General features: G+C 37.7%; 1 protein-coding gene across 1 annotated transcript; it reads right to left on the bottom strand.

The window, feature by feature from the left end:
- Positions 1-3,772: 3,772 nt before the first annotated feature.
- On the bottom strand, positions 3,773-4,770 carry LOC147004595 (homeobox protein TGIF2LX-like). Its single transcript, XM_085837612.1, has one exon. It carries the CDS (start codon positions 4,684-4,686, stop codon positions 3,991-3,993), a length of 696 nt encoding a protein of 231 aa, XP_085693738.1. The 5' UTR covers positions 4,687-4,770; the 3' UTR covers positions 3,773-3,990.
- Positions 4,771-23,434: the final 18,664 nt, after the last annotated feature.

Genomic DNA, 23,434 nt, shown 5'->3' on the forward strand with positions numbered 1-23,434 from the left:
CTATACCCAGAAAAACTCTCAATTACCATAGAAGGAGAAAACAAGGTATTCCATGTCAAAACTAAATTCACACAATGTCTTTCCAGGAATCCATCCCTTCAGAGGATAATAATGGGAAACCCCAACACAAAGATGGAAACTACGGTCTAGAAAAAGCAAGAAAGTAATCCTTCAACAAACCTAAAATAAGACAGCCACAGGAACAGAATCCGAACTCTAACAACAAAGATAACAGGAAGCAACAATTACTTTTCCTTAATAGCTCTTAATATCAATAGACTCAGTACGCCAATAAAAGACAGACTAACAGACTGGCTACATAAACAGGACCCAACTATTTGCTGCTTACAAGAAACCTGCTTCAGGGAAAAAGAAAGACACTACGTCAGGGTAAAAGGTAAGAAAACAATTTTCTAAGCAAAAGAACCAAAGAAACAAGCTGAAGTAGCCATTCTAGTATAGAATAAAATTGACTTCCAACCCAAAGTTATCAAAAATACATGGAGGGGCACTTAATACTTATCAAAGGTAAAATCTTCCAAGATGAACTCTCAATTCTCAATATCTATGCTCCAAATGCAAGGGAATCCACATTCATTAAAGAAACTATAGTAAAGCTCAAAGCACATATTATACCTCACACAATAATAGTAGGAGTCTTCAACACCACACTCTCATCCATGGACAGATCTTGGAAACAGAAACTAAACAGAGAAACATTGAAACAAACAGAAGTTATGAAAGAAATGCATTTATCAGATATCTACAGAACATTTTATCCTAAAACAAAAGGATATACATTCTTCTCAGCACCTCATGGCACCTTCTTCACAATCAACCATACAATTTGTCACAAAACAGGCCTCAACCGATACAGAAATATTGGAATTATCCCATGCATCCTATCAGATCAACATGGACTAAGGCTGATCTTCAATAACAACATAAATAATAGAAAGCCAACATTCAGGTGGAAATTGAACAACACTTGACTCAAGGATACCTTGATCAAGGAAGAAATACAGAAAGAAAATAAAGACTTTTTAGAATTTAATGAAAGTGAAGCCACACAAACTTATGGGACACAATAAAACCATTCCTAGAGGAAAACTCATAGCTCTGAGTATCTCCAAAAAGAAATAGAGAGAGCATACACTAGTGGCTTGACAGCACACCTAAAAGCTCTAGAACAAAAAGAAGCAAATTCACCTCAGAGGAGTAGAAGGCATGAAATAATCAAACTCAGTGCTGAAATCAAACAAATGGAATCAAAAAGAACTATTCAAAGAACCAACCAAACAAGGAGCTGGTTCTTTGAGAAAACCAACAAGATAGATAAACAGTTAGCCATACTCACTAGAGGGCATGGGGACAGTTTTTTTAATTAACAAAATTAGAAATGAAAAGGTAGACATAACAACAGAATCTGATAAAATCCAAAACACCATCAGATCCTTCTACAAAAGACTATACTCAACAAAACTGGAAAATCTGGATGAAATGGACAAATTTCTAGATTTTGATACGCGGTATCAAAGTTAAATCAGGATCAGATTAATAACCTAAACAATCCCATATCCTTTAAAGAAATAGAAGAAGTCATTAATAGTCTTCCAACCAAAAAACAACAACAACAACAAAAAAGCCCAGGATCACATGGTTTTAATGCAGAATTCTATCAGACCTTCAAAGAAGACCTAATTCCAGTTCTCCTCAAACTATTCCACAAAATAGAAACAGAAGGTATTTTACCCAATTTATTCTATGAAGCCACATTTACTTTAAACCTTGTAAAGACACAACAAAGATAGAGAATTTCAGACCAATTTCCGTTATGAATATTGAAGCAAAAATTTTCAATAAAATTTTGTGTATACTTCATTCCTTCTTAAAAATGGGAACAAAGTACCCATGGAAGGAGCTACAGAGACAAAGTTCAGAGCTAAAGCAGAATGAAAGACCATTCAGAGACTGCTGGACCCTGTGACCCATCCCATAAACAACCACCAAATCCAGGCACTATTGCATATTCCAGAAAGATTTTGCTGACAGGACCTTGATATAGCTCTCTTGTGTGAGTCTATGCCAATGCCTGGCAAATATAGAAGTGGATGCCCATAGTCATCTATTGGATGGATCACAAGGCTCCTAATGAAGGAGTTAGAAAAAGTACCCAAGGATCTACAGGGGTCTGCATCTCTGTAGAAGGAACAAAGACATGAACTAACCAGTACCCCCCCTCCCCCCCGAGCTGTGTCTCTGGTTTCATATGTAGCAGACGATGGCCTAGTAGGCCATCAATGGTAGGAGAGGCCCTTGCAAAGATCATATTCTCTAGTACAGGGAAATGCCTGGGACAGGAAGCAGGAGTGGGTGGGTTTGGGAGCAGGGTGGTGAGAGTCTATAGGGGGCTTTGGGGATAGCATTTGAAATGTAAATGAAGAAAATACTTAATAAAAAAGAAAGAAAATGGCCCAGTCACTGACAGAAGTGGGGTGTTTGTGCTGTGCCTTCTGCCTAGGGAGCTGGTGAATTTTCCATGAGATATGGACCCACAGTTAGGAGCTGGTGTGAAGTGGGGCAAGTGCCTGGGGCTGGTGTAGTCTGTGTGATCACAATAAAGTCTGCTCTGAAGAGAAAAACAAAAAAAAAACAAAAAACAATAATTAAAAGGAAACTTGATTTGCTGTAGTCTATTTCTTGAATGGAAGTTTGAGGTTGCTGACCTCCTCCATTTTTACTAACACGGAATCTGAAATTATTCACACTAAACCTGCTTACAAAAAATGATTTAAAAAGATAAAATGAAAATTGAAAATAAAATAAAGATACTGAAAATACACATAGTGAGAACTGTATTAAAACGACCAAAAACACACTGTTTTTTGCTCTTGCTGGAGCAGAAGTGGAGGCCATATAGACCAGATTTTAGCTTTATGACATCAGAGACGATAAATTACAGTTTTCTAAATTAATATGCTTTTGTTCCAATTGAAAATCTGTCTGAGATTGATACAACATAAGAAGCTTCATTCATACATCCATAGTATTATTTTCATGTGGAAAATTTAAATTCTCACCAATCCCTACCTACTCAACCATTTGGAAATCAGAGATAAATGTTAAATAATTAAAACAAACACAATATAAATTACCCGAGTATAGTTTTTGTTTTACTAAAATCATCTAGATTGATTCTCTCCACCCCCCTGCCATAAAGTATCTATAGCTTGTTTGGGGAGAATTTATTTTTACAGATTTCCTGTGATGCAGATAATTAAAACTAACAAAACACATTCTCCAAACTGAGTGAACACACGAAGAATTGGCAGCAGTAACCTGCTAAATTGAAGTTGTCCGTGAAATTACCATGCCAAATGTTTACTAGTATTCACCTTAAGAGATTACTCTTACTCCCCCCCCCCACTAAAAATTATGGAATCACTCTACTTTGGCTTTCATACTCATATTCCTACACAAATGAACTCTAACACAAAATCAACTGTACGAAGTGAAACAAGCACAGAGTTGAAAGCATTTAAAAACTCATGCATTAAAATCTGGCTTGCAGTGTCAAAACACCTGTTTTTGAGCGTTTCCATTCTATTATCTGTACTACTAATAAAGGTAATTATACAAGGAGAGGGAAAGAAGGATGACTTGGTGACCAGGACTCTCTGGGGTGGAAAATTTGAGAATAACTGTGAACATCCTTGTCTGTAGCTTGCATGATGTTTAATAATAAATATATAGGTCTAAAGTCCATGGGAGGAGAATAAAGTTAGAAATTTGTTAAAGTTGAATATCTTGGATAGTAACTTTTTTCAGAAAACATTGATGTAGCCAGCAAAATTGACATGTGATAATGGAAAAGACTTCTAAAGAAGGAGAATAATATGGAACAGAAGATGGCATTACAAAAAAACATTACAAGATGGCATTACAAGCTAATCGGGTTATAAATGAACCTCCCAGAGTTCAAAGAACTGGCTATATGAACTGTTGTTGGGGACCCTGTGGGTTGAGATTTTGCTTCTTCTGCTCCTCCATTTCTGCTGCCCTCTGTACAGCAACATCAACCAACATGTAGAAGTTGCTAAAATCAGGCTTTTTCTCTGGCCATGCAACTTCAGGAGAAGACCAAGGCTCAGTGATTAAAATCTTCTCTTCTTTCTCTATTTTGGCTTCGGAGATAACCTTCTGGTTTGGAGAAGACTCCAGATATGGCACTTTCTCTTCCGACTCTTGACGTTTTGGCAGGGGCAGATCCTGCATATTGGCTTTGTCGTTAAACTGTGCCTTGACCTCCTCAGATGGATTGGAGTGCTGCTTCTGGGCTGCATTGGCAGCCTGGCCTTCATGACTCAAGTTGACTGGTTTGTAAAGAATTTCCCAGCGAAGTTGTTTGCGGACATTTACAAACCAGTTGGATACCTGCAGGTAAGATAAATCTGTATTCTTGGACAGCATTCGTTTGTCTGCTACAGTAGGGTAGGCATTAAAGTGGTGTTCACAGAGCCAGTCACGGAGGATCTTCACAGACTTGTATGGCAGCGTGTTTCCTCTCCGAAGCTCCTGGTTGTCTTGAAACTTCATCTTACAGGCTCTCTCAAGTCTTATCCCGAAAGGGGCGTAGTATTTCATATTGTCCCGGGTTTCTTCCGGACTACCTTCAGCCTCCTCCATGTTCTGGAAGACTGCTTTCAGTGGCTTAGAAACCAGGGATGAACGAAGTAGGAATAAATCTGAGCAGGGAGAGTCAGGGAAGACTTTCACTGACTTCTGAGTTGGATTCTTATCTGTTGCCAGACTGACTGTTGCTAACAACTGAGGCAACTGGCTCTGTGATGTCACAAACTCTCTCTATGCCAAACCCGTGTCCTTCCCACACACACATCCCTACACATTTTGGCTCTACATGGCCTGTTTTACTTTGTTCCATTTTTTTTTCTTTTTAGTCATATATCAATATATTTGTATATGTGTTCTAACTCCATTTTTTTAAATAGCTTTCATAATTTCTCTGCAGGTGTCAACTAAATACTAAGTACATATATTGGAGAATAATATTAGCATATATTAAAGAATAATATTACCATTCATTTAAAAATTCCACTTATTCTTTCTCCACCCCCATGTGTGTGTGTGTGTGTGTGTGTGTGTATGTGTGTGTGTGAATGTATTTCTGCAGGTGTACAAGTGCACATACCATGGGTTCATGTTGTGGTCAGAGGACCTGTGTTGTCTCCTTCTATCATGTGGGTTCTGGTGATTAAACTCAGGTGATCATCCTTGGAAACAAATGCCTATACCCACTAAGCAACCTTTTTTTCAATATCTTTCTTTTTGATGTTTTTATTTTTATCATGTTTTTAATTATTTTGTGTATGAATGTACATTGTAAGTTTAAAAGACTGTGAACATTCTTCTTTAAAATTTTATAATGTTTTTGTCTTATTCTTGTATTCCTTAGCTGCTGCCCTAGTAGCTCATCTAATAGAAGCAATTTCTCTAAAATATTATCTTTAATAAAAGACTGCAGTAAGTATATTTTTTTCTTTTTCCATGTAGTAGGTATATATAGATTATTCTGGTTTCTGCTCAGTTAAACTTAAAAGTTTCAAAAAATCCTTTGAGAATTTTATCTAAGTATATTTATGCTGCATGAAATATTAAAAACAAAAACAAAAACAAACAAACAAACAAACAAAAACTTGCTAACACCAGTAAGGCACCAGCAGACAGGCAGACCTGTTCTAGGAGTCTGTCAGTTTGAGTGGTTGATCCACCAGGATCTGCCACTTGAGTATTAGGATGCTAGATTGTGTACCCAGCGATTGTGTTACCTATTGATTCTAAACTAAGATTGTGTGGTGTTTTCCTTCATGCACCCACTCAACTGGGTTCCAGAGAAAGTTATGGTGTGTGAACTTGGTGTGTAAGAGTGCACCACAGCCAGCCTTGGGAATTTGGAAGTACAGGGCAGTTGTGGTACTGGCCAGCCTTGGGAACTTAGCTATACAGGAGAAGAAAGCAATTTCAGCACTCTGAGTCAGAGAGTCTGTGGAACTGAAAACAAGTTGGCCTGTCTGCCAGTGCCTAGCCAGTGTTAGCATGGGTTGTTTTTTATATTTCATGAAACAAGTATATACTATATCTTTATAGAATCCACTCCCCAGGTTCTTTCCTCCAATTCCTAACATACATAACACATTTTTCTCCAAAATTTATGTACTCATATTTATAGCTGATTTTAATTACAGTGTGTGTGTGTGTGTGTGTGTGTGTGTGTGAGAGAGAAAGAGAGAGAGAGAGAGAGAGAGAGAGAGAGAGAGAGAGAGAGAGAGAGAGAGAGAGAGAGAGAGAATGTGTACAGACAGTTATGTTCAAGTACTTAAGAGGACAAAGTCATCCTAATTCCTTGGAGCTATAGTTAAAGGCAGTCCTCAGCTGTCTGTCTGATGAACTGGGGTACTGTGAAAGTGCAATACTAAGCATCGAGGCATCTCTCTTGCCCTATGATATACTGTAAGAAAAAGAACAGTTTTAAAGAAGATATGTGCTTTTGGCAAAAGATTGTTCTATTTTCTTCTTCTCAATGGTCATGGAATCTTTAATATAGTTTATTTAGAAAAGATAAAGGTGGAAATTATTTATTTATCCATCAAATAAATAGCAATTAGGGAAAATGAATTAATTAGTTTTAACATTAAATATTAAATTGGATATTGGTGTGTTTTTTTTTTTTTTTTTCAGGGCGTGCCTTCCTCTCAAAGACTCCATTTTTTTTTTTTTTTTTTTTTTTTTTGGTTTTTCGAGACAGGGTTTCTGTGTATAGCCCTGGCTATCCTGGAACTCACTTTGTAGACCAGGTTGGCCTCGAACTCAGAAATCCGCCTGCCTCTGCCTCCCGAGTGCTGGGATTAAAGGCATGCGCCACCACGCCCGGCTCTGTGTTTTTATTTCCTATATGATATTATGAGTTCTAGATAATGTATGTTTTTATCTTTTTCATTGTTGCTATAATTGAAGACAAAATGATTTAAAAGTTAAATGATATAAGACATATTTATATACATTTCTGGAACATAAATAGGAGAAAATCTGAAGTCAAATACTGCCTTTGGAGCCACATGAAAATGTTTTCAGCATAACTGCATATATTTATGGCAAGTAATGTGTTAGTTCCCCATCTTCAAAAATCACTAGAAAGTAGATTATCCTAATAAAAAAAGGAGCAGACAATATGGACAATTTAATAAACAAACAGAAAATGCAAAACAATTATTTATATGATCTCTTCAAAAGTAGAAAGTCAGAATGCACATATGAGTAGCTTTTGTTTTGGTCCTAAGGATCTATCGGTCCTAAAAGAACAATAGAAGTTGGGGAGGTAGATCAGAAATTGAATATGCTAATAAGACTTACATCTCATAAGAATTCTGGAAAAATACTGTTATCTATGAATAGAACTGCAAATACATATACTACATATGCATATGCATATGTGTACATGTATACATACATGTATGCTAGGTCTGCTATTCCTTGGGTCAAAGCAAGCGAGCAAACCACTGGTTGTGTATTCTAATCTGAAATTCCCTTTGCTGGTGTTTACCAGCAAAATAAAGGTGAAAGAAAATTTCCTTGTATAGCCATGCTCCATTTGACCTTCAAAAACATCGTTATTGTTTGGTAGGCTCTTCTAATGTGCATTCTAACAATGCTGGTAGATCTCTACAGCCTGATTTTAGATGTTTTGTGTAGTATGTCAGCTGCTGGATCACCCATGTTATTGATAAGCACTCCTATATGTAAGCCTCAATAAATGTTTGTCACATGGTATTTGTGTCTGTTTTCATTGAATTGTCAATCATTCATGGGCTATGCATGCTACTAAACTGAATATACAGGAAATTAATTACCTTTCACAATACACAAAAGCATGGAATTGCTATAAAATTGGGAATGGTTTTCTTCTAGAAAGTCATCCAAGATAGCAGATTCTAAGCAGAAATATTCTTGAAGTTCTATAGGCTAAATGATGTGTAAATATACTCTCCAGGTTATGTTTGTCTTAAAAGCATTTTTTAAGACAAAGAAAAATAAAAAATAGTGTTCACCTTTTTAACATTCAATGAATTGGTGGCATAGACATATTTAGTACAATTAGAACAGTAAATATAGAAATTATATCAGGAGCACTATGAAGTTATTTGATTTATAAATTTCTATGAATAATTGAAATTGCTTTGCAGGTAAAGGCCATAACTGAGTTTGATGTTTTCTTTATACCTTTCTTTTCTTTTCTTTTCTTTTCTTTTCTTTTCTTTTCTTTTCTTTTCTTTTCTTTTCTTTTCTTTTTTTCTTTTTGAGTTAGGTATTTTGTTTTCTAGGCTTTTGAGGGAAGATTTTCTGTTATACTGGAATTTTTGGTTGGTTTTGTTAGACAGCATGTAAAGTTGGATATGTAGGGAACAGAATAGGAACAGGATGAACTTTGATGAGGGAAATAATATGAATGCTTTAAAATAAAAGTATAAAAAGAAAAACATTGTTATATTTTAAAATTCCAGCAATTAAATTCAATGGAATTACATGTATTCACAGGGTATGAATCGAAGAACAAAAAGACTCAAAAACCCAAGCATAAAATTTGTTTTGGAGGAAAGTGGGGACCAAGTATATATACAAACAAAAGGTAACATACTATACCCTTTCTCTATGTGTTCACAGCTGCACAATAGTATTAATTTAATCTTTCATTCTCTTTGGCAAAACAAGTACCAAATACATTATATGAACTGATGTTTTAAAAGAAAACTGGAATTATTCTAAAATAGATTAGGAGAAGCTTTACATACTTAAATGACTTGTTTCCAAAAACAGTTATAGAGGACAAAGCTCCAAGAGGTGCAGATGCATGTAACTGAGTGATAAACTGTTTACTTCAGATGTACACACTTCCAAGAATGGTCAAGGGGAATAGAAAGTACATGTATGTATTCAACAAAATTGTCTACTTCCTTTCATTGTGAAATAATGTATAATTAACATTATGCAATGTCAATACCTTGGTCTTGGTGCTATACTTGGTTTCTTGAGGTCGTATAATTGGTGAAAGCTGGAGAATCATTGAGTTAAGTTGAAAATATTCTGCAGAAGAAAATAGTAAATTATAGACATTTGTATACATTTCTTAGTCTTCATGAGACTGATGCAAAGCAACAGGTATATGTTACAGGGAAAGGAAATGCATCATTAAAAAAACATACTGGAATTCCTGTAGTCACTTATCAGTTGAAACTCTAAAATATTGGATGAAGATCACACAGCCCCTTCCCCCATGTCCTGATGCCCAAGGGAAAGGCCCTCCTGGGTAACTTTCCCACTGAGGCTAGTCAAGGCAGCCAGTTGGGGGGATGAATTCCGCAGACAGGCAACAAAAATGTTCTCCCTCTGCTTGAAATTCACACCATTTCCAGCCTGAATCTTTGACCAGGGCATTTGCTCCTATGAAGACCCTACAGTCTAAAGAACTCCCAGATCTGCTACAGTCCACAAGTATTTCAGAAGACCTACTACAAATATTGGGAACCTGCATGGACCAAGCTGCATTTCTGTGACATGTGTTTGGGGACCTAGGTATAGCATGTGGTGAGGCCTAGGTCCAGCTCATGTATGCCCTTTGGTTGGTTCTTCAGTATCTGAGAGTCCCCGAGGGTCCAGGTTACATGATTTTCGTCATCTTCTTATCCGCTCTGGGTCACTCAATGCTTCTTAAAGTGTCCCCAGGCTGTAACGTTTGGCTGTGGGTTTCTACATCAGTCAGGTGATAAAGTCTCTCAGACAACAGTTAGCACAAAATTGTTAATACTGAATGTCATTAATTGATGAAACTTCAATCAATCAATTGGGTCTTTTTTTTTTTATCTTTGACAAACATACATTGTTTTTATGCCTTTTGTTATGAAAGACTGATAGTCAGAAGCATATTACAACCTCTCACTGGGTACTGTACAAACACATCAACAAAAAATGAACATGACATTTAATTACAAGTTTCAAGTTATTAACACTAGTAATTTAACAAATGAGAATTATTCAGATAATTTGCTTTTTCACATAAATTATGGATTTCCATTATCAATCTATTTGAAAAATTTAAACATTTTAAATTTTTTTCTTCATTTTTTTTAATTAGATATTTTCTTCATTTACATTTCCAATGCTACCCCAAAAGTTCCCAAACCCTCCCCATCCAACCCCATACCCCCCCTCCCAATTTTTGGCCCTGGCGTTCCCCTGTACTAAGGCATATAAAGTTTGAAAGACCAATGGGCCTCTCTTTCCACTGATGGCCTACTAAGTCATCTTCTGATACATATGCAGCTACAGACACGAGCTCCAGGGGTACTGGTTACTTCATATTGTTATTCCACCTATAGGGTTGCAGACCCCTTTAGTTCCTTGGGTACTTTCTCTAGCTCCTCTATTGGGGGCCCTGTGATACATCCACTAGCTGACTATGAGCATCCACTTATATGTTTGCTAGGCCCCAGCCTAGTCCCACACGAGACAGCAATATCAGGGTCCTTTCAGCAAACTCTTGCTAGTGTATGCAATGGTGTCATCGTTTGGAGGCTGATTATGGGATGGATCCCTGGATATGGCAGTCTCTAGATGGTCCATGCTTTTGTCTCAGCTCAAAACTTTGTCTCTGTAACTCCTTCCATGGGTGATTGTTCCCAATTCTAAGAAGGGGCAAAGTGTCCACAATTTGGGCTTCGTTCTTCTTCAGTTTCATGTGTTTTACAAATTGTATCTTATATCTCGGGTATACTAATTTTCTGGGCTAATATCCACTTTTCAGTGAGTATATATCATATGAGTTCTTTTGTGATTGTGTTACCTCACTCGGGATGATGCTCTCCAGGTCCAACCATTTGCCTAGGAATTTCATAAATTCATTCCTTTTAATAGCTGAGTAGTACTCCATTGTGTAAATGTACTACATTTTCTGTATCCATTCCTCTATTGAGGGACATCTGGGTTATTTCCAGCTTCTTGCTATTATAAATAAGGCTGCTATGAACATAGTGGAGCATGTGTCCTTCTTACCAGTTGGAACATCTTCTGGATATATGCTCAGGAGAGGAATTGCGGGATCCTCCAGTAGTACTATGTCCAATGTTCTGAGGAACCACCAGACTGATTTCCAGAGGGGTTGTACAAGCTTGCAATTCCACCAACAATGGAGGAGTGTTGCTCTTTCTCCACATCCTCTCCAGCATCTGCTGTCACCTGAATTTTTGATCTTATCCATTCTGGCTGGTATGAGGTGGAATCTCAGGGTTGTTTTGATTTGCATTTCTCTGATGATTAAGGATGCTGAACATTTTTTTAGATGCTTCTTAGCCATTCGGTATTCCTCAAGTGAGAATTCCTTGTTTAGCTCTGAGCCCCATTTTTAATGGGGTTATTTGATTTCCTGGAGTCCACCTTCTTGAGTTCTTTATATATATTGGATATTAGTCCCCTATCTGATTTAGGATAGGTAAAGATAATTTCCCAATCTGTTGGTGGCCTTTCTGTCCTATTGTCAGTGTCTTTTGCCTTACAGAAGCTTTGCAATTTTATGAGGTCCAATTTGTCGATTCTCAGTCTTACAGCACAAGTCATTGCTGTTCTATTCAGGAATTTTTCCCCTGTGCCCATATCTTCAAGGCTTTTCTCCACTTTCGCCTCTATAAGTTTCAGTGTGTCTGGCTTTATGTGGAGTTCCTTGATCCACTTAGGTTTGACTTTAGTGCAAGTAGAAAGGAATGGATCAATTTACATTCTTCTACATGATAACTGCCAGTTGTGCCAGCACCATTTCTTGAAAATGCTGTCTTTTTTTCCACTGGATGGTTTTAGCTCCCTTGTCAAAGATCAAGTGACCATATGTGTGTGGGTTCATTTCTGGGTCTTCACTTCTAATCCATTGGTCCACTTGTTTGTCACTATACCAGTACCATGCAGTTTTTATCACAATTGCTCTGTAGTACAGCTTTAGGTTAGGCATGGTGATTCCAACAGAGGTTCTTTTATCCTTGAGAAGAGATTTGCTACCCTAGGTTTTTTGTTATTCCAGATGAATTTGCAGATTACCTTTTCTAATTCGTTGAAGAATTGAGTTGGAATTTTGGTGGGGATTGCATTGAATTTGTAGATTGCTTTTGGCAAGATAGCCATTTTTACTATATTGATCCTGCCCATTCTTGTTCATGGGATGGATCTCAAGTAATTATTTTAACAGAATTGTTTACTATGCATGCAGCATTCTGCTTGAATGCATGCCTGCAGACCAGAAGAAGGCACCAGATTTCACTATAGATGATTATTTGCTACATTGTCATTGCTAAGAATTGAACTCAAGAACTCTGGAAGAGCAGAGAGTGTTCTTTTTTGTTTTTTGTTTTTTGTTTTTTTTTTTTGTTTGTTTTTGTTTTTTGTTTTTTGTTTTTTGTTTTTTCGAGACAGGGTTTCTCTGTGTAGCCTTGGCTGTCCCGAACTCACTCTGTAGACCAGGCTGGCCTCAAACTCAGAAATCCACCTGCCTCTGCCTCCCAAGTGCTGGGATTAAAGTTGTCCACCACTACTGCCCTGAGAGTGTTCTTAATCTCTTAGCCATCTCACCCATTCCTTGATCTCAAGTTCTTAAAAGTAGGGAAGAGAGGTTCAGGGCTCTTTCCTCTGTTCATTGATTGTTTCTGGAATTTCGGTCTGTTGATAAATTCCCTCTTTCGTTTCCTGAGTCACTTCTCTTGTTGGATACAGTTTTTTCATCTTTATTCTATTTTAGTTTATATTGATGTCCTCTTTATGTTTTTATAATTTTTATCATCATTCCTTTGAATCATTGGTTCAAACATTTGTTCATTTCATAATCATTAGAATCAGTTATGGTAGAATCATTCATATTCACAAGATTATTTTTATATAATTTTGTTGTTTTATTGTGCTTCTGTATTAGACAAAATATATTTTGGACCAAAATTTTAGCTACATGTTCTAATCTGCCATGTTTATTTAGGTGATAAATTCAAAAAGTTCATTAAGGATGTGGCTGGACCAGGTGTAGTTTCTCTCCCCTAGACTTTGAGTATAGCTCTTGTCAGTTACATAGTCACCTCATGCTGGAAGCATGAGAGAGGTAAAAACTGAAAAACAAGTGCTCCAAGGCTATGCCTATACCCAGGGCAGATCATCAGCTTGTCTGCCCCTCTGAAGACATACCATGCAGTCTGAAGGCCTCCTAGGAGATCTGCTGTATGCAGGTCAACAGGTAAGGGATCATCTCTACTAACCATGGTAGCTGGGAACACCGGGGACCCCAGCTGACTTGGGAACCATGCCCTCCCTCTGCTTGAAATTCACCTCATTTCCAGCCTGCACCTTTGACCAGGGCATTTGCTTCTATGAAGACCCTACAGTCTAAAGACCACCCAGATATGCTACAGTCCATAGGTATCTCAGGAGACCTAATACAATCCAGGGCCATAGGAGGCAGGCTCCAGAGACACCCAGACTAGTTAATACCAGACATAGCCAGATGGCAAGGAGAAAACACAAGAACATAAGCAATATACTTTGGCACCACCAGAACCCAGTTCTACCAACATGGTTCAAGACACTCCAACACAGCGGAAAACCAGAATGCTCACCTGAAATCCTATCTTGTGAAGGTAATAGAGTCCTTTTAGGAGGATATAAATGAGTCACAGAAGGAAATACAGGAAAACACAGGTAAACAGGCAGAAACCCTTAAAGAGGAAACAAATAAATCTCTTAAAGAAATACAGCAAAACACAATCTAATAGCTGAAGGAACTGAACAAAGTAGTACAAGATCTAAAAATGGAAGCAGAAATAATAAAACAAAAATGGAGGTAACTTTGGAAATTAAAAAAAAAAAACTTAGGAAAGGGGTCAAGAGATACAGATGTAAGCATCAACAACAGAATACAAGAGATAAAATAGAGACTCTTAGATGTAGAAGATGACTCAGATGATATTGACACAGTGATCAAAGAAAATTGAAAACATGTAAAACTCGTAACCCCAAATCAGGAAATCTAGAACACACTGTAAATACCAAAACTATGAATAATAGAAATAGAAGAGAGCTAACATCACGCAGCTCAAATCTCTCAAGAAAGAAATGGAAGAAGACCTCAGAAAATAGAGAGATCTCCCATTCTTATGGATTGGTAAGATAAACATAGTAAAAATGGCCATCCTTCCAAAATCAATCTACAGATTCAATGCAATTCCCATCAAAATCCCATATTAATTCTTCAAAGACATGGAAAGAACAATTTTCTTTCCAATTTCACATGGAAAACGAAAAATAAATTTCAGGATAGGAAAAATTATTCTCAACAATAAAAGAAATTCATTGGGAAATCACCATTCCTGACCCCAAGCTGTACTACAGCCCAGTAGTGATAAGAACAGTGTGTGGTACTAGTACAGAGACAGAAATGTTGATCCATGGAATACAACTGGATACCCAGAAAAAATACCACACACATATGGGCACTTGATCTTGGACACAGAATCCAAAAATATACAACATAAAACAGAAGGCATCTTCAATAATGGATGCTGGTCTATCTCCAGTCTGTATGCAGAAAAATGAAAATGAGTCCATATTTGTCACCTTGCACAAAGCTTAAGTCCAAGTGGAACCAAGACCAAAACATAAAACCAGAAAAATTGAATCTAATATAAGAGAAAGTGGGAAAGAGCCTCAGGGAAATTTCCTAAACAGAACTCCAAAGGCTCAGGCTCTAACATCAAAAATTGATAAATGGGACCTTATGAAACTGGAAATCTTCAGTAAGGCAAAGGACATAATCAGTAGGACAACTTGGCAACCTACAGATTAGGAAAATAATTCTTCACTAACCCTACATCCAATACAGGGTTAATATCCAAAGTATATGTGGAACTCAAGAAGCTACCTGCCAAAAAAAACAAATAACCAATTCTTAAAAGGGGGATTCATCTCAAGTAAAGTCTCCAAGATCTTACAGTATAACTGATGCTGCGGTGTGCTTACAGACAAGAACCTAGCATGGCTATCTTCCAAGAGTCCCAACAAGCAGCTGAGACACATGCAGATAATTTTGCCCAACCAACTGATATTGGCCACCACTGAGGTTGAATTAGGGAAAGACTGGAAGAAGTTGAGTTGGAGGCCTACCAGTAGCCTCCTAGCCCAGAGAGAGTTGTAGCAGGGGCACAGAGTAGGACTCTGGTGATGTCTTTAAGTCTGAGGATCTCAGAATGTACTGGCTCTCTAACTGTACAGAAATGCTGATGATACCTTCTAAAAAGTCCTGAAAACTTCCATGCTCTTTCTGAGAGTAGAAAGCTGCTGTATTAGGTGATTAACACCTGTAGCCAAACAACCTGGGATTAAATAATGTGGCCCTTGTTCTAGTGCAGCAGGAACTGCCGGGCTCTAACTTTGACCTACTAGTCTAAAGTCACAGGAAGAAAAGGGACACTTAGAAAACTGGATATAACTGGGTCCTTTCAGCAAAAGCTTGCTAGTGTAGGCAATGGCGTCAGCATTTGGAGGCTGATTATGGGATGGATCCCCAGGTATGGCAGTCTCTAGATGGTCCATCCTTTTGTCTCAACTCCAAACTTTGTCCCTGTAACTCCTTCCATGGAAGTTTTGTTCCCAATTCATAGAAGGGGCAAAGTGTCCACACTTTGGTCTTCGTTCTTCTTGAGTTTCATGTGTTTTGCAAATTGAATCTTGTATCTTGGGTATTCTAAATTTCTGGGCCAATATCCACTTATCAGTGAGTACAAATCATGTGAATTCTCTTGTGATTGGGTTACCTCGCTCAGGATGATGCCCTCCAGGAACATCCATTTGCCTAGGAATTTCATAAATTCATTCTTTTTAATGCTCACGGTCAGCTATTGGATGGATCACAGGGCCCCCAATGGAGGAGCTAGAGAAAGTACCCAAGGAGCTAAAAGGGTCTGCAACCCTATAGGTGGAACAACAATATGAACTAACCAGTACCCCACAGAGCTCGTGTCTCTATCTGCATATGTATCAGAAGATGGCCTAGTCGGCCAACATTGGAGAGGCCCATTGGTCTTTCAAACTTTATATGCCTCAGTACAGGGGAACGCCAGGGCCAAGAACTGGGAGTGGGTCGGTAGGGGAGTGGGGGAGGGTATGGGGGACTTTTGGGATAGCATTGGAAATGTAAATGAAGAAAATACCTAATAAATAAATAAAAATTCACTGATAAAAAAGAAAACTGGTTATAGAATGTATTATTAAATTGCAAAAATTTTCTGTGAAAGCTATCTAAGGGGAAAAGCAGAAAGATCTAAGTGGGGAAAGGGAAAAATTCTAAAAAAAAAAAAAAAGCCCATTCTTTTCTATCTGCCTCTCATCTCTTTGTCCTCAGTACTTATACATGTTTCAGAATATATAATCACATGTTACAAAGATGATTAAAAGTTCACACAAAAAATCAAATCATAAATTGAAAAAGAAGTTTACAACAGAGAATGTTTACATGTATATCTATTAGGAGTAATTCCCTTGATAAACATTCATCAACTGTTTAAAACAATAATTAAGCTATTAGTGAAGTTTTGTATAGATAAATTCAGTCAATATTTTATCCTCTGTCTTAGTACCTACAATAAATTGTTAGTTACCTTTTTATGACCTATGGTAAATTGTTTTACAACCTCTTAAAATGTGCTCTGAGTAAGAGAAAGTCTGGTTACTATCTAAAAGCAATTACCTGGCGACATGGGAGACTGCAGAGTTTTCCTTGCAGTTTTGACTATCAGAAAAAGCTCTAATAGCAGTCCCAATATAAAAGAACTTAAAAAATTACAGATATAATTTTAGGAATTCTTCTAGGATCATCATTAAGACTGAAGTCATTTATTTCTCTACATAGCATCACTACAAGACAGAACATATTCGTGGATCTGCAGCATTCTGCTCCAAAAAAAAAAATGTGCTATTACTTAGTGATTGTTATATATGTTTAATACTAACAGGAAAACCATACAAATAGCACAAAACTTTTCTTTTTTTTTCTTTTTTTAAATATTTTTATTATGTATTTTCCTCAATTACAATTCCAATGCTATCCCAAAAGTCCCCCATACCCTCCCACCCCACCCCCATATCCACCCATTCCCACTTTTTGGCCCTGGCATTCCCCTGTATTGGGGCATATAAAGTTTGCATGTACAATGGGCCTCTCTTTCCAGTGATGGCCGACTAGGCCATCTTTTGATACATATGCAGCTAGAGTCAAGAGCTCGGGGGTACTGGTTAGTTCATAATGTTGTTCCACCTATAGGGTTGCAGATCCCTTTAGCTCCTTGGGTACTTTCTCTAGCTCCTCCATTGGGAGCCCTGTGATCCATCCACTAGCTGACTGTGAGCATCCACTTATATGTTTGCTAGGCCCCGGCCTAGTCTCACAAGAGACAGCTATATCAGGGTCCTTTCAGCAAACTCTTGTTAGTGTATACAATGGTGTCATCCTTTTGGAGGCTGATTATGGGATGGATCCCTAGATATGGCAGTCTCTAGATGGTCCATACTTTTGTCTCAGCTCCAAACATTGTCTCTGTAACTCCTTCCATGGGTGATTGTTCCCAATTCTAAGAAGGGGCAAAGTGTCCACACTTTGGGCTTCGTTCTTCTTCAGTTTCATGTGTTTTGAAAATTGTATCTTATATCTCCGGTATACTAATTTTCTGGGCTAATATCCACTTATCAGTGAGTACATATCATTTGAGTTCTTTTGTGATTATGTTACCTCACTTAGGATGATGCCCACCAGGTCCAACCATTTGCCTAGGAATTTCATAAATTCATTCCTTTAATAGCTGAGTAGTACTCCATTGTGTAATTGTACCATTTTTTTTTTTTGGATCCATTCCTCTGTTGAGAGGCATCTGGTTATTTCCAGCTTCTGGCTATTATAAATAAGGCTGCTATGAACATAGTGGAGCATGTGTCCTTCTTACCAGTTGAAACATCTTCTGGATATATGCCCGGAAGTGGTATTTCGGGATCCTCCAGTAGTACTATGACCAATGTTCTGAGGAACCGCCAGACTGATTTCCAGAGGGGTTGTACAAGCTTGCAACCCACCAATAATGGAGGAGTGTTCCTCTTTCTCCACATCCTTGCCAGCATCTTCTGTCACCTGAATTTTTGATCTTAGCCATTCTGACTGGTGTGAGATGGAATCTCAGGGTTGTTTTGATTTGCATTTCTCTGATGATTAAGGATGCTGAACATTTTTTCAGAGCTCCTCAGCCATTTGGTATTCCTCAGGTGAGAATTCTTTGTTTACCACTGAGCCCCAATTTTTAATGGGGTTATTTGATTTTCTGGAGTCCACCTTCTTGAGTTCTTTATATATAGTGGATATTAGTCCCCTATCTGATTTAGGATAGGTAAAGATACTTTCCCAATCTGTTGGTGGCCTTTTTGTCTTATTGACAGTGTCTTTTGCCTTTCAGAAGCTTTGCAGTTTCATGAGGTCCCATTTGTCAATACTCGATCTTACAGCACAAGCCATTGCTCTTCAATTCTGGAATATTTCCCCTAAGCCCATATCTTTGAGGCTTTTCCCCACTTTCTCCTCTATAAGTTTCAGTGTCTCTGGTTTTATGTGGAGTTCCTTGATCCACTTAGATTTGACCTTAGTATAAGGAGATAGGAATGGATGGATTTGTGTTCTTCTACATGATAACCACCACTTGTGCCAGCACCATTTGTTGAAAATTCTGTCTTTCTTCCACTGGATGGTTTTAGCTACCTTGTCGAAGATCAAGAGACCATAGGTATGTGGGTTCATTTCTGGGTCTTCAATTCTATTCCATCGGTCTACTAGTGTCACTATACCAGTACCATGCAGTTTTTTTTTTATCACAATTGCTCTGTAGTAAAGCTTTTAGGTCAGGCTTGGTGATTCCACCAGAGGTTCTTTTATCCTTGAGAAGAGTTTTTGCTACCCTAGGATTTTGTTATTCCAGATGAAATTGCAGATTGCTCTTTCTAATTCGTTGAAGAATTGAGTTCAAATTTTGATGGTTTTGCATTGAATCTGTAGATTACTTTTGGCAAGATGCCATTTTTACAATTTTGATCCTGCCAATCCATGAGCATGGGAGATCTTTCCATCTTCTGAGGTCTTCTTTAATTTCTTTATTCAGAGACATCAAGTTCTTATCATACAGATCTTTAACTTCATTAGTTAGAGTCATGCCAAGATATTTTATATTATTTGTGTCTATTGAGAAGGGTGTTGTTTCCCTAATTTTTTTCTCAGACTATTTATTCTTTGTGTAGAGAAAGGCCATTTACTTGCTTGAGTTAATTTTATATCCAGCTACTTAATTGAAGCTGTTTATCAGTTTTAGGAGTTCTCTGGTGAAATTCTTAGGATCACTTATATATAGTATCATATCATCTGCAAAAAGTGATATTTTGACTTCATTTTTTCCAACTTGTATCCTCTTGATCTCCTTTTATTGTCGAATTGCTCTGGCTAGGACTTCAAGTACAATGTGGAATACGTAGGGAGAAAGTGGGCAACTTTGTCTAGTCCCTGATTTTAGTGGGATTGCTTCCAGCTTCTTACCATTTACTTTGATGTTGGCTATTGGTTTCCTGTAGATTGCTTTTATCATGTTTAGGTATGGGCCTTGAATTCCTGATCTTTCCAAGACTTTTATCATGAATGGATGTTGTTGGATCTTGTCGAATGCTTTTTCCGTGTCTAAAGAGATGATCATGTGGTTTTTGTCTTTGAGTTTGTTTATATAATGGATTACGTTGATGGATTTCTGTATATTAAACCATCCCTGCATATCTGGAATAAAACCTACTTGGTCAGTATGGATGATTGCTTTTATGTGTTCTTGGATTCGGATAGTGAGAATTTTATTGAGTATTTTTGCATCTATATTCATAAGGGAAATTGGTCTCAAGTTCTCTATCTTTCTTGGATCTTTCTGTGGTTTAGGTATCAGAGTAATTGTGGCTTCATAGAACAAGTTGGGTAGAGTTCCTTCTACTTCAATTTTGTGGAATTGTTTGTGCAGAACTGGAATTAGATCTTCTTTGAAGGTCTGATATAACTCTACACTAAACCCATGTGGTCCTGAGCTTTTTTTTTGACTGGGAGACTATTAATGACTGCTTCTATTTCTTTAGAGGATATGGGACTGTTTAGATTGTTAACTTGATCCTGATTTAACTTTGGTACCCGGTATCTGTCTAGAAATTTGTCCATTTCATCCAGGGTGTCCAGTTTTGTTGAATATAGCCTTTTGTAGAAGGATCTAATGGTTTTTTGGATTTCTTCAAGATCTGTTGTTATTTCTACCTTTTCCTTTTTGATTCTGTTAATTAGGATGCTGTCCCTGTGCCCTCTAGTGAGTCTAGCTAAGTGTTTATCTATCTTGTTGATTTTCTCAAAGAAGCAGCTTCTGGTTTGGTTGATTCTTTGAATAGTTCTTTTTGTTTCCCCTTGGTTAATTTTGCCCCTGAGTTTGATTATTTCCTGCCTTCTACTCCTCTTGGGTGAATTTTCTTCCTTTTTTTTTTCTAGAGATTTTAGGTGTGATTTCAAGCTGCTAGTGTGTGCTCTCTCTAGTTTCTTTTTGGAGGCACTCAGAGCTATGAGTTTCCCTCTTAGAAATGCTTTCATTGTGTCCCATAGGTTTGGGTATGTTGTGGCTTCATTTTCATTAAACTCTAAAAAGTCTTTAATTTTTTTCTTTATTCATTCCTTGGCCGAGGTATCATTGAGAAGTGTGTTGTTCAGTTTCCACGTGAATGTTGGCTTTACATTATTTATGTTGTTATTGAAGATCAGCCTTAGTCCATGATGATCTGTTAGGATGCATGGGACTATTTCAGTATTTTTGTATCTTTTGAAGCCTGTTTTGTGACCAATTATATGGTCAATTTTGGAGAAGGACCCGTGAGGTGCTGAGAAGAAGGTATATCCTTTTGTTTTAGGATAAAATGTTGTGTAGATATCTGTTAAGTCCATTTGTTTCATCACTTCTGTTAGGTTCACTGTGTCCCTGTTTAGTTTCTGTTTCCATGATCTGTCCATTGATGAAAGTGTTGTGTTGAAGTCTCCCACTATTATTGTGTGAGTTACAATGTGTTCTTTGAGCTTTACTAAAGTGTCTTTAATGAATGTGGCTGCCCGTGCATTTGGAACATAGATATTCAGAATTGAGAGTTCCTCTAAGAAGATTTTACCTTTGATGAGAATGAAGTGTCCCTCCTTGTCTTTTTTAATATCTTTGGGTTGGAAGTCGATTTTATTTGATATTAGAATGGCTACTCCATATGGTTTCTTCAGACCATTTGCTTGGAAAATTGTTTTCCAGCCTTACACTCTGATGTAGTGTCTGTCTTTTTCCCTGAGATGGGTTTCCTGTAAACAGCAGAATGTTGGGTCCTGTTTGTGTACCAAGTCTGTTAGTCTATGTCTTTTTATTGGGGAATTGAGGCCATTGATATTAAAGAGATGTTAAGGAAAAGTAATAGTTGCTTCCTTTTATTTTTGTTGTTAGAGTTGGCATTCTGTTGTTGTGGCTGTCTTCTTTTTGGTTTGTTGAGGGATTACTTTCTTGCTTTTCCTAGGGTGTGATTTCTGTCCTTGTATTGTTTTTTTTTGTTTGTTTGTTTTGTTTTGTTTTTTTTTTTGTTATTATCATTTGAAGGGCTACATTCGTGGAAAGATGATGTGTGAATTTGGTTTTGTCGTGGAATACTTCGGTTTCTCCATCTATGGTAATTGAGAGTTTGGCTGGGTATAGTAGCCTGGCCTGGCATTTGTCTTCTCTTAGGGTCTGTATAACATCTGTCCAGGCTCTTCTGGCTTTAATAGTCTCTGGTGAAAAGTCTGGTGTAATTCTAATAGGCCTGCCTTATATATTACTTGACCTTTCTCCCTTACTGCTTTTAATGTTCTCTCTTTATTTAGTGCATTTGTTGTTCTGATTATTATGTGTCAGGAGGAATTTTTGTTCTGGTCCAGTCTATTTGGAGTTCTGTAGGCTTCTTGTATGTTCATGGGCATCTCTTTCTTTAGGTTTGGGAAGTTTTCTTCTATAATTTTGTTGAAGATATTTGCTGGCCCTTTAAGTTGAAAATGTTCATTCTCATCTACTCTTATTATTGGTAGGTTTGGTCTTCTCATTGTGTCCTGGATTTCCTGGATGTTTTGAGTCAGGTTCTTTTTGTGTTTTGTATTTTCTTTGATTGTTGTGCCAATGTTCTCTATGGAATCTTCTGCACCTGAGATTCTCTCTTCCATCTCTTGTTTCTTTTGCTGATGCTCACATCTAAGGTTTCACATTTCTTTCCTAGGGTTTCTATCTCCAGCAGTACCTCAGTTTGTGTTTTCTTTATTGTGTCTACTTCCCTGTTTAGGTCTTGGATGGTTTTATTCAATTCCATCACCTGTTTGGACTTGTTTTCCTGCAATTCTTTAAGGGATTTTTATATTTCCTCTTTAAGGTCTTCTACCTGTTTAGCTGTGTTCTCCTGTATTTCTTTAAGTGAGTTATTAACGTCCTTCTTCATGTTCTCTACCATCATCATGAGATATGCTTTAAAATCTGGGTCTAGCTTTTCAGCTGTGTTGGGGTGCCCAGGACTACGTGGGGTAGTAATGCTGTGTTCTGATGATGGTGAGTGGTCTTGATTTCTATTAGTAGGATTCTTACGTTTGACTTTTGCCATCTGGTAACCTCAGGAACTAGTTGTTATAGTTGTCTCTGGTTAGAGCTTGTTCCTCAGGTGATTATGTTATCCTCTATTTGCTGACCTGGGAGACTAGTTCTCTCCTTAGTTTCAGTGGCCAGAGTACTCTCTGTAGGCAAGCTCTCCTCTTGCAGGGAAGGTGCCAAGATATCTGGTGTTCGAACTTGAGTCCTGGCAGAAGTTGTTTTCCATTCACCAGAGGGTTTTTTTTTCTTCATTTTTTATTAGGTATTTAGCTCATTTCCATTTCCAATGCTATACCAAAAGTCCCCCATACCTACCCTCCCACTCCCCTACCCACCCACTCCCCGTTTTTGCCCTGGCGTTCCCCTGTACTGGGGCATATAAAGTTTGCAAGTCCAATGGGCCTCTCTTTCAAGTGATGGCCTATTAGGCCATCTTTTGATACATATGCAGCTAGAGACAAGAGCTCTGAGGTACTGGTTACCCAAGATATAAGATACAATTTGCTAAACACATTAAACTCAAGAGAACGAAGACCCAAGTGTTGATACTTTGCCCCTTTTTAGAGTAGGGAACAAAATACCCATGGAAGGAGTTACAGAGACAAAATTTT

Source organism: Mus caroli, unplaced genomic scaffold, assembly GCF_978045245.1.
Source record: "Mus caroli unplaced genomic scaffold, Mus_caroli_1 scaffold_5, whole genome shotgun sequence".
Classification (NCBI taxonomy): Eukaryota; Metazoa; Chordata; class Mammalia; order Rodentia; family Muridae; genus Mus; species Mus caroli.

What these genes read in the sequence shown, in the direction of transcription:
- LOC147004595 (XM_085837612.1), bottom strand. Translation starts at nt 4,686, where the DNA reads ATGGAGGAGGCTGAAGGTAGTCCGGAAGAAACCCGGGACAATATGAAA.